The 18291-nt window shown below is 43.7% G+C and overlaps 1 protein-coding gene across 1 annotated transcript in view; it reads left to right on the top strand.

Annotated features, from left to right (window-relative positions):
* Positions 1–4204: 4204 nt before the first annotated feature.
* Positions 4205–18291, top strand: part of cspg5a (chondroitin sulfate proteoglycan 5a) — a 51216-nt gene continuing 37129 nt past the window's right edge. The window contains exon 1 of the mRNA XM_070912587.1: positions 4205–4298. Within this exon, the coding sequence (XP_070768688.1) occupies positions 4205–4298 (94 nt within the window). The remainder of the gene's footprint in view (positions 4299–18291) is intronic.

Below are 18291 nucleotides of genomic sequence, written 5' to 3'. Positions count from 1 at the left end.
GCCAGAATCTCTTCTCATCACCACGTATTTGTTACAGAGTTAATTAGACTTGATTCAATTTAGTCTGCATGTATAGAGATATAGGTCACAAAATGACCCCAGGTCTGCTGTTACACACTTACAGACTGGCTGTATCGTGTTTGTTCCAGTTTTCAGGGCTCTGAATGACGGAACAACGTTGAATTCACACGAGCGAGCAATTTGCAAACTATGTTTTTGCTGCTCTGGTGTTGCCTTTCACACCTATCACGTGTTCTAATTAACATTTAAGCAAGCTAGCAAGCGCTAATTACTTGAAGACAAAAATAAGAGCTTAGATCAAAATAATGGACCCAACCGTTCACCAAGAGTCACATCTTTCATTTCTCCCCCAATTTCTTGCGCAGGCTGTTCTTTTTTTCTTTTTTGCTCTTCTCATGAAAAATAATGAAATTAGATTCTTAGGGAAACAAAAAAATCACAGAAATTGTTACTGTGGTGTTGACTATGAGAGGTCCAGCCGTAGCCAAATGTGAGTGTGTGTTCAACTTTATTGGAAATGAGGTTTATTAGGTTTCTTGCAGTATGAAAAAGAGAGAATGGGGGGGGGGGGGGGGGGGGGTTACAGGAGTGGGTGATGAGGGATGTAATAAGTGTTCGTTATGCTCAGGGTGGCATATCATACTTACTCCCTCTGAGATGCAGATGCAGGGAAGAGGAGGAGGAGGAGGAGGGGGGACTTTATGTTTTGGAGGTGAAGGAGAGATTAAATGTCTCTAATCCATGTGTTGATGAGCACTGTCCCCTATTTAATAACACTAAAGCGGTTGGCCTGGACTGTCACAACAACAGCACGTGACCCTGAGTCGGACATGATAGCTGTAAGAGGAATTAACCCCAAAATACTGGAAAACGCTGAGCTGCCAGACAGAATTAGGTCTGTGGGGAAAGTGTGTGTGTGTGTGTGTGTGTGTGTGTGTGTGTGTGTGTACAGTGAACATCAAGGATGTCCTATTACAATAGAGGACCTCAATCCTCAAGAATCAATTCACATCCTGCTTTCTGTCATCAGCCGTGTCACTGAGTGCCGTGCGTCTGATGCCAGCAAGGCAGTTTTTGGGACGTTTAGGCCACATTCACATTCAGGTCGGCAACAATGAATTTTTTGCGTCATTTATTAAAATGCCAGAAAGTCGCTGGTTCCAGTTTCTTAAATCTTAAATTGTTGAATATAAAAGCAACTTGAAGCTCCACTTTCCACTTTTTTTGGGGGGGATATTTTATAACCTGAATGATAAACCAAACTAAATGGGAATCAATTAAGTGTTGATTTATCTTAAATGGATTCCGAGACCACAATAAAATATCTCAACAACAATGAAATTTGGTACACACATTCATGATCCCCAGAGGACGGATCCCACTGACTTTTCCTTCAGCACCACGATGACACTGACTTACGTGGTTTTAAACGAAATATCTTAACAACTATTGGATGGATTGTCCTGACATTTGGTGCAGATGTTCATGTTCTCCTCAGGATGAATTTTAAAAACTTTGGTGATCTCTTAACTTTTAATCTAGCGCCATCATCAGGCCAAAATTTCACTTTGTCTAACACTTTGCTTTAGGACCAAGTACCTGCAAAACTAATGACATTCAGCCTCAGCCAACGTTGCGTTAATGTTAGCATTTAGCTCGCTGCATCTAAGTACAGCCTCACGGAGCTGCTAGCGTGCTCTTTAGTCTTGTTGAGAGTGAGAGTTAAATTAGCTCTGATGATTCACCTGAGACTGCCGCCAGATGACAGCTCAGCTGAGTCAGCATGTTCGGAGACGACGGTGACAACAAAATGAGGAAAAGATAGATGAAAAGACAAACATCCCACTTTATTAGATTTTGGGGGATTGGTAGATACAACTGAAGTGTGCCCAGAATTAAAGCTCACAGCAGATGCGATGCCTTGTGTTATTGTTCCCCGGTCCAGCGTCCAGCTCATATCGGGGTCACACAGTGGAATAGATGTAACCAGTGAAATCAGATAAAAGCAGAAATAACGTGAATGTGCTCGTAATGAATAAACTGATGTTGGAGGCAGAAAGAAGGAGAGAGATACACGTTGTTCATGCAGTGTTCAAAGTGTCCAGAAACATTTCTCTGCCAGAAAGGAACCATATTTTATATTGTTTAAGTGGAAGCCACCAAAATGTCCTCTTGACCTACTTCTTACAATTCACTGAGCACGTTTTCTATTCCGCTAAACATTTCGGATTTTTAAAAAACCTGACGTTCACATGCACACACAAACAACCGACAAGCACACACACACACACACACACACACACACACACACACACACACACAAAACATCTCCTGTTGCCCAGCCCCTCTCTCTTTATGCTTTTTTTGTGTGTGGAAGAATGCCCACGACCCCCACCACCACCATTACCCCCGGGGCCCTTGGACATTCATCACCGTGTGTACCCCCCCCCCATTTACCCCTCCAACAACCCCCCCCCACCTTTCATCCAGACACCCCCACGCCTCCCCTCCACCTCCTCCTCCTCCTCCTCCTCCTCCCCCCCTTTTGTTTGCTTCTCTGTGTCACACCATGAAACAAAGCTGGTTGTTTTGACGGCGCTGAACACCACACTTATTTTTTACATAATCTCAAACTGCTTCATCCTCTCCAACACACACACACACACACACACACACACACACACACACACGGAGCGATGAGGGGAAGTTAAGCTCCTTCGAAATAAAAAAACAAAAGTGACCGGAGCAGAGTGTGCACTCCTATTGAGATCCAACACTCTCAGATGAAAAGCAAATGACTGAAAGCTTTGGGAAAGCGAGGGAGGGAAGGAGGGAGGAGGTGGAAAAGTTTTGGGAAAGGAAGAGAGGAGGTGGTAGAGATGGGGAAAAGTGTCATGGAGGAGGAGGAGAAAAAAGTTTGAGTGTGAGAGGAGGAGGAAGGAGAGAGGGAAGACGTCTTGGGATGACGACAGAGGAAGGAAGAAGAGGAGGAGGAAGAATGTGTTTCCAGGAAGGGAGGGAAGGAGGAGGTATGGAGGAACAGTTTTAGGGAAAGCAAAGGATGAAAGAGGAGGAAGAGGAAGGGGAACATCCTTGGGAAGGGGCAGGAGAGAGGGGAAACGGGGAAAAGGACGAGGAATAGGATGTTAAAAAGTCTTGGAAATCGAAGAAGAAAACAAGAGAGGACAAGAAAATCTCTGGAGAGGATGGAGATGAGGAGGAGGAGGGAAATGTCTCAGGAAGGTGATGGAGGGAATAGAGGAGGAACAGTTTTAGGAAAAGGAAAGGAAGGATGGGGATTTGAGCAGAGGAAAGAGTGAGGAGAAACAGGTGTGGGAGTCCTGGAGGAAAGGAAAGGAAGGAGGGGAGGGGAGGAGAGAAGGAAATGAGAAGGAAAAGGAAAGGAAACATCTTTGAAAAAGTTGCAGGAGAGAAGAAAAAAGGAAAAACATTTATAAAAAATCTAAAAGTGAAGACGAAGAAGAGGAGGAGGACAAATTGTCTGAGGAAGAGAAACGTGGATGCTTTGAAGGACGTCAAGTATTGAAAAGAATGAAAATGAGGATCTGCGCGCTATGAAGGACGAAAAGATAGGAAAAGTTTTAGGAACGGGAAGGATGAGAAGAGGAGGAGGAGGAGGAGGAGGAGGGAAGCGTCTTGAGAAAGAGGGGAGGAGGGATGAAGGGGGGGGGGCATCAACAACCCTTTCCCCCTCCCCAGATGATGAGAAGGCTGCCGAGCGCGCTTCGTGCGTTTGTTTCCCTCTCAGCCACAAAGTGCCCAAAGCACCGACCTGTTCCGAGCCAAACCAAGCCAAGCCGAGCCACGGCGTGCGTCTGCGCCCCCAAACGCACCCCCCGCCTCCACCGCCACCACCACCACCACCACCCCACCCTCGCCTCGCCGTCTCCGACCGCCGTTTCTCTGGCGATGGAGCCGTAACCAGCCTCAGTGTGCTTAACTGAGCCGAGCGTGTGAAACAGCAGCGGATACGAGGAGACAGCGGAGACCAAGCGGCTATGGAGGAGAAGCGCAGGGAGGCTGGAGTCTAGACTGCACGCAAATCAACACACACACACTTGTCCGGATTACTTTTTGCAACCTTTTTTGAACTCTATTATCACCATTAGAACAGGGATTCCCTTTTTTTCCCTCCATCTTTGGCTTTCATTGCACGGTGAGGATGCAGGGGAAGGAGGCGAGCTTTTGCACGGGATGCTGGAGACTAACGCTGCTGTCGTGCGTCCTGGCTCTGCACTTGATGCTGTGTGTGCACGGTAAGAAACTGCCCTTCACTGTGCACTTTAATCGTGCAAAAAAACCTCCACATTTAGTGCTTAATTTCTTGCTGCTGCAGCACGTCCTCTCTGTGGATCCAGGGTACCTAAACACACTCCCACAGGGCAGCCGGAAAGGAGGTCAGTGAGGCTCGGATTGTAGGTTAGGAAGCGCTTCACGCTCAACCGGCATTGATAGACTATTGGTTAGTAAATATTTGGTGACATTACTCTGAACTCTATGTTGCTCTTGACATTTTCACTGCAAATGAAATAAATTGCATTTTGGAGAATCTGTCCTCGAAAAATGTGGGTGATACACATTTTTATGGAGAGCAAATATCGCCTTAATACTACAATGTGGGAATATTATAAGAATTGTCAGATTTCACAAAGACTTAACGTCGATGCCTCGTTGACACACATGTCATGATTCAGTCAGTATTGGACACCACGTCCCTGTAGGACGATTTTGGAGAAGTCAAAGGAGACAAAAATGGCACAAACCGAAATTAGGTCACAATAAAGACACAAGTAAAAGTCCCTGTGAATATTATAGAGACACACGAGGAGGTAACAGTGAGGTCAGTATAAACCCATTGGACACCATGGACACACTGCAAGACGAGATATTAGGACAAGAAAGGAAATATACAAGATCCCACATTGTAAGGACGAATATCACATGAACGGCCTATCATAGAGATATCTTAAAGATATTAATATGCAGTAAGGTCAATATCAGCTCAGTGCTGAGTATTGTAGACATTGTAAGTCATTATACAGCATGGGGGCGGGGGGGGGCAGAAAATACCATTTAACTCCCCGCAGATAGTAAAGGACGTTACAGTGGCACCTTAGGAGGCAATCACAGCAGAATCAGGTCACTGAATCATCACTGGGAGTGTAGCAGCCCTGTAAGCCACTGCAGGAATATTACAGGAGACATTACAGAGATGTGTGACAGTGACAGCGTCCAGCCGATGCAGTAAACCGGATCCCTGGAGGCGCACTGGCACTACAGCCACACAAAGGCGAGGATTAGGGCCGGGGGGGCCTGATGAATAATTCATGAAGGGATCTGGACGGACATTCTGATACAGGAGAAAAAAACACATCGAGTAAACATTCAAAAATAAAAGACACGGAGTCCTTCTTTCTCTCCCTGTCTCTTTGTCTGAGATTCATGGCGCGCGGCGGGCTACATTACTGTCAGATTAATAATGCAGGAGCGTGCACGAGATGAAATCAGTCTGGCGTTATAATCCAATATAATCTGGCTGATTCTTGTCATCGCGCTGGCTGCAGTTCATGGAGTGTGGTGGCTAAGGTGAAGTCCAAAAGAAAATGATGTTGTGTTTTATTCGGAGCCCAAAGATCCGTCTGGAAGGTTTCTAAAGGAGGAAAAAACTCACATCAGTGGAACATCCAAGAGCCGTGTTCCCTGTCAGCTGCACATCTCAGCCAAATATCTGGTGATTTAGCACACTGACTAAATAATGTCCTTTCAGTCACCAGCCTCTGATTCAATGTTCCCCTCAAATTTAATGGATATGAAGCCTTTCTCTTTTCTTTTTAAAGGTTCCCCGGTCACACCCACAGTGCCTCATAGGAATGTAAAATATGGGAGCATCTAACCGGTTATGTATGAAGCTACAGCCAGTAGGCAGTTAGCTTAGCTTAGCATAAAGACTGGGAGCAGGGGGAAACAGGTAGCATGGATCGTCCAAATTCCGCCTACCACCGCCTTTAAATTTGATCAGTTAACATGTTATACATTGTTAGTTCAATCTGCTCTAAAATCTAAAAAGTGTTAACACGTCAGTGGATCACGTGACGGACTATTTCTTTGCTAAATGCAAATTCCCGGCTAACCTTGGCTAACCTCATGGTGATGACGAGCGTATTTCCCAAAATGTCAATCTATTCTGTTAAAGACGCAAATAAATACTGCATTAAAAACTTTAAACCCAAGCAGGGATTTATACAAGAGATACTACCAAAGATGAAAAGATGAGTCTTTGGGCATGTCGGTTGACCCTGACTGGAGGTGTCAGGGTTCAACTCTCTAATGAAGTGCCCTTGAGCAAAGCACCTCGCTCCCTGCTGCTCTCGGGGCGATACCCCCGCTGACGCCTCAGCGAGAGGGACGCTGATGAAAAGAAATGCTCCTTCCTGCACTGCAAGAAATCCCCATCTTATCCAATAATGTTGGACTATGACCCAGTGAAAACATCTTCCTCTGCAGTATCGTGATTTCAACCAGTTTCCGATGCAAATCAGCTGGTTTGAAATGAGTCAAGACAGAATAATCTAGAAAACAAGTCCATCTTTTAGGACTCAGCAATAGACCCGCTAGCAGCTCTGTGAGGCTGTACTTCAAGCTAAAAGCACCACCGTCTTAGTTTAGTGTGTTAGCATGCTAATATTTGCTAATTAGCACTAAAAACAGAGTACAGCTGAGGCTGATGGGAATGTCATTAGTTGTGCAGGTGTTTGGTCATGAACTAAAGTATTGGACAAATTAAAAGTTGGACCTGATGATGGTGCCAGAAGAAAAATTAAGGGATCACCAAAGTTATATTATAATAATTTTATTTATTATAGGGACATGAATATCTGTACCAAACGTAAGGAGGAAAGGTCATGTGATCACCAAAATGAGTAGGATTCATCCTCTGGGAATCATGAATGTCTGAACAGAATTTCATGTCGATGAATCGAACAGTTGTTGAGATATTTCAGTCTGTGTGGACCGACCAACAGACAGCGCCGTCCACGAGGCTAGTGTGGCTAACACTGTGTTCATAAGATGTTGTTTGGGATCAATATAGGATATTAAAACAATGAAATATCATATGATCGTCTTAAACTCTCCTTTGAGCTCGAAATCAATGCAGAACTCCCCCTCAGGGAGATTTTTCATCGCTGCTGCTGCAGGAGTTTGTGTCAGCTTGAACTTGAAGGTGGATATTTAACAAAAAGAGGTTGGCAGATCTGGTGCAGACGCCTTAAAACAACCTTGGGCTAACCCTCCTCCACACACACACACACACACACACACACACTTCGTCTCGCTTCACTGGTGAAGTGTGGATGCGGCAGCTTGCCCCACATCTGTGAATGATGCTCAGACGGCCAAGGCCAACTGCCCTGAACCGACAACAGCCGACCAGAATGCCGTCAGTCATTTCCTGTCGGCTTTTCCTCCGGTGGCCATTTGCAATCCTCCTCCTTCTTCTGTGTTTTTAATACAGATGATATGCCGCCGTCCCTCCCATCCTCCCCTCCCCCGTGCACGGTTAAGCTGGTGGATAGGTGATTGACGGAGTAATGGTCTCTCATTTCTGCACTGAAACTCGGGGATGTAGAGCTTCTTCTATGCTCTTCTCCTCTCCTTTCATCTTCCTCCTCCTCCTCCTCCTCCTCCTCTCGGCCTCTTTCTTTTGCTCTCTGGCCTGCTGACACATATCTGCTAGCTGGCAGATTTTCTTTGATGTGCAGTGGGTTAATCTTCAAGCCAAATCCTCCCTCCATGACTCCACTAACCCAATCCAGAAAGAAAACACACACACACACACTCTCACAATCATAAAATGTACGTCGTCTGCAGCTCTGGTTATTGGTGAACAATGGCTGTGCCCTCTCTCCTCTGCATCTTCTCTGTCGCCATGGAAACCACACACATCGGTTGACACCGGCAGGCAGCACAGCGTGTTCATGTCGCCGCCATAATGTGTTCGCGCTTTGAATCTCATTAAGGCTCAAAATGTTGGTTGGATTTTGGCACGCACACGTCTGGTGGCTCGACGCCTCCTGACCACGCATGAATGTGTGTGTGTGTGTGTGTGTGTGTGTGTCCAAGGGCACTGGCAATGGGTGTAGTCCATCATTACCAGCTCTAATTTGTTGATGATATCATTATTTGTACTGGTGTATTCGTTGTTTCTGCATAATGATTTCATGCGCTGCGTACTGTGTTTGTTTTCAGCAGATGTAAACGTTTTTACTGTTTACTGTGCAAACATCACTAGTGTTTGACTCTGATTTGAATGCCGCAAGGAAGATGTCGCATTTTCAGGGAAAATCAGTCTTCAAAGTTGTGTGTCACCTTGATATTATTTTGGGAAACAGTCGGTGCTCTGGATTTCTAAAAATCTTGCTTGAAAACGTCGAACGGAAAGCAGAGAAAGTGACGTTACCGTACGCGCGGCATCACAGTTTGTGCACGTTCGGTGTTGAGACTGAGCGGTGGACGTCCAGAGCCGCCGGGATCGACGGGCTGACGATTCATCGAAGTGCTGCAGCCGAACACACGTCAAACAGTTAGGCCACGTTAGCAGAGTGACAGCAAAAAGAAAGACTGGAGTGAGTCTGTCTAGACTCAGTAGTTTCAGTCCGACAGCAGCGACTCTGTGAGTACAAACATGGACGTGCCCGGGAGACATTAGATCACATCACCGGCCTTTTTCACAGCAGACATTTTGACTTGTCGCTGCAGGAAAAGCACAGGTGTTACTCATAACATTAACGAAGACTCCTTTTTTATTTTTGTCCCAGTAAGTCATGACAGTGAGCCCTGTTTCTGACGCAGCGAAATGGAATTCAGCCATCATTCATTTTATTATTTGCACCTGTGCTTTTCCTTCTGTGACAAAATGTCTCCAGTGGAAACAGTTTATTATGGCGTTATCTAAGTAAGTGCTAACCACAATCTGTTATTAACATTATTATTATCTACATTTACGTTCGGTGCCACTGCAGGAAGAAGTGTGAAGGAAGGAGGTCGGGGGGGGGGGGGGTGGGAGGAGTCGTGTAGCACGTCTGACTTTCACGCAGGATACCAAAGTTTGCATCCCACCACAGGCCTGCAGTCGATGCTTTTTATTAACCGTAACCTCGATCTTTCCCCGACTTTAACCAAGTATTGCCTTTACTTTATTTTCAGGGGTACATGCATACATTAAAAATATATAATACAATATAAAAAATATATAACCTTTCCCTAAAATTAAATTTAAAAGAGACTACATTGTCTCTGAACGTGTTGATAGGTTTGGAAAGAAGACATACAGGTAAATAAAAAAAAGCACGTTTGATATAAATGAGATGTGCATGAAACACTGAAGTGGGGAACACAAAACAAATCCAGCCAAGATTCTTAAATTAAGAGGAACTTTCTAACAAACCCAGATGGTTCCTGTTTTGAAAACAACTTTCCCCAATTTGAGACTCATTTAAAAGTAATGCAGGATACATTGACACATTTCCATTCATAGCGCAGATTGTTTTTATGACTGGAAATATAGCAAACTGATTTTTTGATGATCATGTACGACCAGAAAATGTCATCCCGAGTTAGCCATTGATGGTTAATCCTGAAATGATTATTAGATTAATCAATTAGTCAATTTACAGACAAGACAATTTCAACTACACAGCTAATTAATCATGTAAAAGTATGTGTCATTTACTGGTTTCAGTAACGCGATAAATTAAACAGCTGATTAAAAAGTAATCGATAATGAAGCCAGAATCTTCGAGGTCTTTTTCTCCGTCGGGATCAAAGAGGGACAGAAACTTTTCTCGCAGCACTAAATTGAGATCGGTGGTGGCGATTATGTGCCTCATCCCAGATAAATCTGCTTGTTGGGAAACTAAGTGATCCTAATCTCATTTGGAATATCCTCCCACCTGGATCTGCCTGCAGGGCCAGCATTAGCATACGTACAGTCGGTGGCCACAGGCTTGACCCGAGCAGCTGCTGGCTTCTCTCTGTGATACTGTGTTACTGTGTGTTTGTGTAATTTAGCCTCCTCTGAGGTGCAAATGTCCTCATACGACAAAGTAACAACATTGTGTAAAACGGGCGTAAAATAACCAAATCGCAGGAGCTGCAGTTTTGTGATGAAGGTAAAATGTCACAAGATATCATTATAAAGGAAGCATTGCCTACAAATCATGTTCTCCAGACGTCAGGGAACATGACCCCAGCAAAACAAAAACTTACCAGAAGCTTTGCTCACTGACTCCGGCCAGTCAGAGTTGTCTCCACCTGAGGATCCGCTCAGACAACAGAGACAGAAAACCTGCGATGAAATGTGATTTTCTGCCTATTTAGTCGTTAACTCGAGCTTCACCACCAGTTAGTCAATTCCTTCCTCCTTCAAACAGCTGTTAACCCTCAAAAAATCTAATTATCCGGTGTTTTAGTGGGAGATTTTATTGTCTCATTATGGTCCAATCTACTGTGGCTAACACACTAATTCTATAGTCCTGTAAGCTTTGTGCGATCAATATAATGACGAGCCTGTGCCCTTGATTTAGTGATGAAGTGATTGATTTTACTAGATAATAATAAACAGTAGTCACAGTCATTGAGGATAAAAACACAATGAAGCCGCCATATAAGATCCAAAAAAACATAAAAACATCTTCTCTCTGTGGCTTAAAACACTGAGGAACCATCTTTTCAATACCTCTTGAATTTACTCTCATAGGAAGATAATAATTTTAATGTGCTGCAGCAGAAGAAATTAAAATAATGTGTTTTCATCCAACAAGCTCTTAAAATCTTAACAAAATCTGTTGAGCTACCTCCTGTAAAATATCCAGTGTCTCTGCTTTACGGCAGGTTGAAACTAACACATTATGACTATATGTTTTTTATTGTGTCACTGATTACCCAGTATCCCTGTGCCAACGTTAGTGCTAATGCGGAGAGTAGTGTGTGTTGTGTAGAGTTGCCTAACCCTAACTATACCATAACCATAATAGTTTATTTTCCATGACTACAATCTTTCCCCTAACCATAACCAAGCTGTAGTTTTTATGCACAGCTATTGTAGAAAGACATAGTTTTAAAAACGGCACTGGACATAATCCAGTTCTGCAGAACTGTCCAATGTCAACAGTCTTGTCTGGCGATGGCTGAGGGACTAAAGGTGTTAACGCTCCACGTTATCCCTGTTTGTATCAGAGTACTCCAGCTAGCACATTCAGGTATCTCAAAACTGCCGTCGTGAATAAAATCCTCGGGGAAACCGCGTTTAAGTTTCAGTATAAAAAGTCTTGGTTAAACTCACTTCAGCTCAGCGTCGTCCAAGACACGTGTCCCTTTATGCCAGTGTTTCTCCGCCGCGTGGTCGTCCTTGTCAGCGTCCAGGTGTGTTTTGTCGCTGTAGGTCTGACTCACAGGTGTGACAGTTGTTTGGGGTCATTGTCGTCGTCCAGAAGTTTTCTTTTTACTGCAGGTGGAGGAAGGACATCCAACGACCCGACAAACTTTCACTGTCCTTCCTGCTCAAAGACAAAACAATTAGCGTACAGTATGTGTGCTTTTTTTTTTGCAGTGCTGAGTTGGCGTTGTTCTCAAACTCTGGGTGCCCTTGAACAGTAAATTACATGTTTGTGTGTGTGTGCGTGTGTGTGTGTGTGTTCATGTAGGTGGTATCTGTATGTGTGTGTGTGAGAGAGACGGTGGAAAAAAAGATGGAAGATGAAACCCATTCTGCTTGTGCGTATGTGTGCTACAGCGCGGCTGCTTTCGACTGTCTATATGCATTAAAATGTGTGTGTGTGTGTGTGTGTGTGTGTGTGTGTGTATCAGTGTGTCCTTGGTGAAGCGAGTCATTGAGTTCATGTTCGTGCACGAGCTCCCCTCGTCTCCGTCTGGCCGTGCACGGTCCTCGTTCCTCCGCGGCACTCTTCTTCTTCTGTCATATTAGCATTCAGTCCGCCCATCACACTCCTCTGTGAACACACACACACACACACACACACACACACACACCTGTCATGGCAACAAACCAGGTTTGGCAGAAAGACAGATAATTAGACAAGTGGATTTATTTGCTTAGTTTGCTGTTGTTTTTTCTGTGTGATGTGTTTCCTTCACAACAGTTCAGACAATAAAAAGAATAACAAAGACAATTACAGCGAGAGGAAATTTTGTTTTTGTTTTGTTCAAACTGGTTTACGTCTGTGATAGTAAACTCAGTGTCTTTGGATTGTGACTGTTGGTGTCAACTCGGGCATTTTTCATAACAAAATAAAAAATAATAAACAACACACGTCACGAGTCAGTAGCAGTTCTGCCATATATGTACACAAGTTGATGCAGTTTAACCAGAAATGTGCAGACGGTGCACTAAAACACTTTTCTACATGTTACAACACAGAACAGGCTGATAGTGATGAACACTTCTGCCGTCCAACCAAACCACACTGTGACATACTGGTGTCAGATCACACAACGTTTTCATTATTCTAACATTTGTAATGAGTTTGGAAAGCACAGACTAATGAAGTCGAAGGGGCATCAGATTAGAAAAAGCTGTATTGTTTATGCAGATCAATTTTTACCCGTTTTTACTGGAAGACTGTGAGATGGATTCGAACTATTTCCTATTTTGTGTCCCTGCACATCCACCAGCTGTCCGCTTTTTGCTGCAGGAGGCTGCTGACCACCGGAGTTTATTTTATAGTAAAGAAAGTCCTCCTGAGATGAGAACAGCTTAGAGAATCTTCTGGTAATCGAATGCGAAGAGAAAAATGTGGTAAAAAAGGCAAATGTGATAATCTGATTATGAACCCGAGTCCCTCTGAATGGGTGGGTTGGGGATTGTCTACTGTTGATGTTCAAAATGAACAGATAATTTTAAAATAAAAACAGAAAATATACATTCAGAAGACACACATACATGCATACATGCTTACACGCTTGAATTTTAATTGACTGACTGTTCAAAGTCAGGTCACAAGGGAGGAAAAAAACAGTGTGTAAGTGTAGATGCATGGATGCACACATACAGTATGCATGCACTTAACATGCGTGAGCGTGGAAATGTGGACAACTTAAATGCACGACCTCATACACGTGCATGCACACGTGTCCACACACACACACACACACACACACACACACACACACACAGTATCACATTTTCAGCCTCATAAAACCGCAGTTCTTCTTCTTATTGTGTGTGTTTGTGTGTGTGTGTGTGTGTGTGTTTGTGTGTGCATGTCCCTGTGTGCACGAGCGTGTGTTTAACGTGTGCGCGTGCCGATCTTGTTGGGTTCGCAGCACCGCACAGACTCTAGCGGGGGCCCGAGACCGTTTCCATGGCAACACATCCTTCCTCCATCCCACCACCTGTGGAGTCAGAAATGAAAGGATTTATGTGATGGAAGGAGAGAAGAGAGACAGAGACAGAGAGAGGGAGAGGAGGGAGAAGAGGAAGGATTGCAGAAATGAAAGGATTTGTTTAACGGGGAGAGGGGAGGGATGAAATAAAACAAAATGTATGTGGGAGATGACGAGGAGGTGAGGAGGTGGCAAGACGGGGAGAACAAGAAAGGGGAAGAAGATGAGTGGAAGAAGAAGAAGAGACCGAGGAAGAGCGAGAGTGGCTGCCGTAAAAATCGATGCAGAGGTTTTCAATTAGAGCCTAATGCAGACCTGTGCATTTCCTCTTCCTATCGATATTAATGAGCAGCGTTGAGTAAAGATAAAAAAGCCTCATGTCTTATTCATTAGTGAGTGAGTGTGGGAACGAGAAAAGAGTGTGTGTGTGTGTGTGTGTGTGTGTGTGTGTGAGTGTGTGTGTGTGTGTGGTTCTCTTGAGGTTCAGGTATTTGAAGCTGAAATCAATGAGATGGAGTTAAAGAGGCTCTCCGTCAGTCTGCCTCCTCTCAGTACGCTCGTTTTAATAAACATTCATTAAATAACCCTCTCCTGGTGTTTAATGTCCCCACACCACACCAAACACAGGAAACAGTCACACTGAAGTTTCTTTGGTTTTCGAAGCAGAGAAAACTGAACCAACACTAATCCCAGCTGCCTAGTTTCTGTCACTTCTGTGTTATAAATAAATCTCTCCGAGAGAGAAATGAAACAGCTACAACTACGATGACATTATGTAAAGTCAGCTGTTGCTCACTACGCTGCGTCGTCCGGTGGTCAGACGCGAGGAATCGTGCACGTGAGGAAAACTGCGCGTGACAGAAATAGTTGTTTGTTAACCCTAACCCTAACCCTAACCCTGCAGTGGGTGTGATGGTCAGATTGTCCGTTTAAAGCAGTTTTCCTCTTGTTTCTCTTTTATTTCCTCGTGTTCAGTCATTCAGGAAGATCCAGCTCGGATTGAAACTGTCTATTTTAATGAATGTGTGTTTTAGAGTGCGAGCGTTTCGTCTATGCACTTTTCCAGTAGCCTGTACCTCCCTGTGATGTGCATGTAATTATGTACCTTCAATACATTCATGAAGTGGAGTCACAGGAGCTTCTGGATGAATGTGAATTTTTCCCATCAGAGGCACATTTTTGTCTTGATTAGCGCCGCCTAAATCAAACCCGCGTGTGTGTTTTTTGTGAAGCCTTCACACTGACTTTGTTCACAATCGCGTTACCTCTTAATTTTGCCGCGTGTTCAACGTGAACACAATGTATATCTTAGTATCTTTATATCTGACCCTTAAAGCAGAGCAGATTCTACACAACTACAAATCCGTGTTATTATTCTACCAGTATTTACATTATTATAGTAATAATAGTAATTCAAATACTTGTTCTGGGGTCAGCACTTGAATTCTACTTGAATTCTTCTCCATTAATATTTTTGTCCACAAAAAGGTCATATTGAGCATCTGGCCGTTATAGATGCTCTGTTGCCTCCTTACTGTGACTCTTTCACCAATTTTCATCTCTGACCTTTCTCGCTCACACTTGGCACGGCAGCGCAGCACTTTGTAACTGATGGATAACAGAAGACTGGCGCCACGTTGCCTTTTTTCTTGGCTAAATGAGTGACCGCAAGGAAAATGTTGCACCTTGCACTGTAATTACTTGCTAATTGTCAAATGTTACACCCTCAGAACTCAGAACTGGTGCAATACAAATGCCATATTGTAATGGGGTTTTACATATTATGTAATCAGTGAAATGACAACATATTTATTGAGATTTCACCACCAACTCCTACGAGATAGAACCTCCATGTTGTTTCTACGGAAGCCTGTAAGCTTTTGTTTGTCTGCCTTTTCAGTGTCTAACCTATCCCCTTCTCCCTCCAGTCTGGGTCAGCAAACTGGCTGGCGGGCCCTATCTGTCACAACCAATCAGGTTCCTCTTTACAGTCTGTCACAGCCAATCAAAGCACCCCAGGCCTGTGGGTGGTTTAGTTGCTTCCCCTCTCCAAACTGATCTGGGTTAAACAAAAGGCGAAGCCTGAGGGTCGGCGGCTCGCCAGCACTTGGCCTTGAGGCACCATCACCCCCAAACAATCAGTCTCTCTCACACACACACACACACACACACACACACACAAGGAGACAAGCCAAACTCTTCTCATTATGACCATCCACACCCTCCACCAGAGGAGCTGGAAGCTACCCCAATTACCAGTGGGTTATACTGGCAGAGACAACACACAAACATAAACAGATTCACAGACGTGCAGTGTGAGGAATCTCCTTATGTAATACTGTTTGATTATCTCATGTAAAGTGGGAGGGAAACAAACAAAGACTCTTTTCTTCCATCAGTCTTGTCTCATTTGGGCCTCAGCTGGTCTGTCCTGGACCCAGACTGAGTTTGAACCGACTCGTCCTGACTCGCCCCGACCCCGACCCTGTCTGGTCTGTCGGGCCGGCGGCTCTAATTGGGTAAAAGATGCTGGTCATTGTTGGGTTACGTGGGCTTGCACTGCCGAATCGAGCCCTTGAAACAATCTGTCTTACAGACTCAGTTAGTCTTTTATTGAGTCCGAGATTGTTATTTAGATAAAAAACAGTCAAAGAAGCCACAAAGTTGAGATTAGTTTCTGATACCATTCAACAGCTTTTATCTCATCTCCAACATCGTGTCGGTTGTAACCAGCAGAAACCTGTTAGGAATTACAGTGCGTGAAGTTTTACAACACATGGGACCTTGAGTTCATTTAAACCCCACTAGACAATTTGAAAAACACATTTCTTCTTTTTTGTTCATTACTTTAAATCGATATGAATTCTAAAGCAAAAACGAATCTAGTAAAAACTTTTACTGTAACTGTGATCTCAAAAATCAGGACTCAGTGGGTCCCTCGTGGGCTCATTAATTGTCCTCATGTGTATTATAACTTTATGGACTGTTTGGAAATCCTGGTCTTGGGTGATTCATTTCATTTCACACCGAACCAAGAGAGATAATCAGACATCAAAGTAACGTGGCTCTCTTAGATTCAAATGTGTGCGTTTAAACTTTATTTGACTTGTGGCACCTTTGATAATTGTATCAAAGCCAATCAAACAATAATTGACAGACACATTATTTCACTCTTTGTGGGCTGTATAATTTCTACAATAACTGCAAAGCATCAGATCCACTGGGTATTAAAGCTGGTGTGTGCTGGTGTGACGCAGAATTTACTTTCTCCAACCAGCTGTCCATCAAAACGTTCCTCCTCATTAATCCAATTAGGCTAACGAGGCCGTGAAAGGGAGACAACTCCACTTAATTGGAGCTCAGTCCAGAGATGCACAGTGTTGATTCTGGCAGGCTGACACCGCTGTGGTCTCCTACAGCAGACTGCCTCAGTTCTGATAGTTTGTGTGTGTATGTTTGTTTGTTTTACTGTTGTTTTACACGACATGACATGACAGGACAGTGAAAGACCGACGACCTCTGAAGCTCATATGTACTTTGCAGATCTTACTTTTTATTTTCTCCTGATTGATGATGGTGGAAATGTGGGGTCACTGTTGGTGTGAAGGGTTTGGTTCCCTCTGAACAAGACTAAAGACTCCACAGTCAGGTCAGCAGCTGTGTGAGGCAGTGCTGAGCTAAATGCTAATGTCAGCATGCTAACATGCTCACAGTGACAATGCTAACATGCAGATGTTTAGCAGGTATAGGTTTACCATGTTCACCATCTTAGTTTGTTAGTGTGTTAGCATACTAACATTTGTTTATTAGCACTAAACACAACGTAGAGCTGAGGCTGATGGGAATGTCATTAGTTTTGCTGGTATTTGGTCATAAACCGAAGAATTGGACACATCAGAATTTGACCTGACGCCAGATGAAAAGTCAGAGGATCACCAAAGTGATAGCAGTCCATCCTGAGGGGAACATGAATATCTGAACCAAATTACAAGGCAATCCATCCAACAGTTGGTGAGATACTTCAGTCTGGACCAAAGTAGTGAAACGACCAACCGACATTGCCATCCATAAAGCCTAGCTAGCTAGAGGCTAGCATGGCTAAAAACGACCCAGCAGAAGAAAGGGGTTGAGAGCTAGAATTAAGAAAAAGTTTCAGTGTTCAATCCATGTGTTCAAATTACAAAAATATGTTTTTTTTTTAAATGTTTTGTTGATGTTTTTTTCAACATTTTTAACAACACACAGCTCCATGATGAAACCAGTGGGGAAGTACCTTCAGAAATAGTTGCTAGAATTGAAAACACTCAGTTTCTATTAAAGATGCCAAACTTCTCTCCAGCAGATGTCTTTCCACAAGAAGTCAAACATTAGAATTTCCCTTCTTGTAATGGGAGTCGTGCTGGTGAAAGATGGGTATTTCTGAAGGTCCTCTGATTGGCAGGTGACTCACTCTCAGCTGTGTTGGTTTCTTGCTAACTTGCTCCACCCAGACTCCACCTCTGTTTACCCAAAATTGGCTTTTCAGGCTCCAAACAAATGCCAAAAAATGAAGCAATGGTAAAAAAAAATGTCAATAACCTGAGGGTGAAGTCACAGCAATGATGTCCATGATTTTGAACAGCCTGTGTGGAAATAATGTGGTGTGTTTGAAGAATATCAATTTTAAGGATCATCCTAGAGGTGGAAATTATGAATCACACTCCGATAGATACGAGGACAATCTGACTTTGGTATCATAAAACATAAATTGTATTGTTACTCTTGTTTTCGATTACTGGTCATCAGGTGATGAAGCAAAGCAGCTACAAAAGAACCTGTGTTCAGTTGGTACAGGTAGACTATTAGAAA

The sequence above is a fragment of the Enoplosus armatus genome, chromosome 9 (assembly GCF_043641665.1).
Source record: "Enoplosus armatus isolate fEnoArm2 chromosome 9, fEnoArm2.hap1, whole genome shotgun sequence".
NCBI classification, from domain to species: Eukaryota; Metazoa; Chordata; class Actinopteri; order Centrarchiformes; family Enoplosidae; genus Enoplosus; species Enoplosus armatus.
The sequence above is the reverse complement of the archived record's forward strand: the minus strand, read 5'-3'. Positions and strand labels throughout refer to the sequence as shown.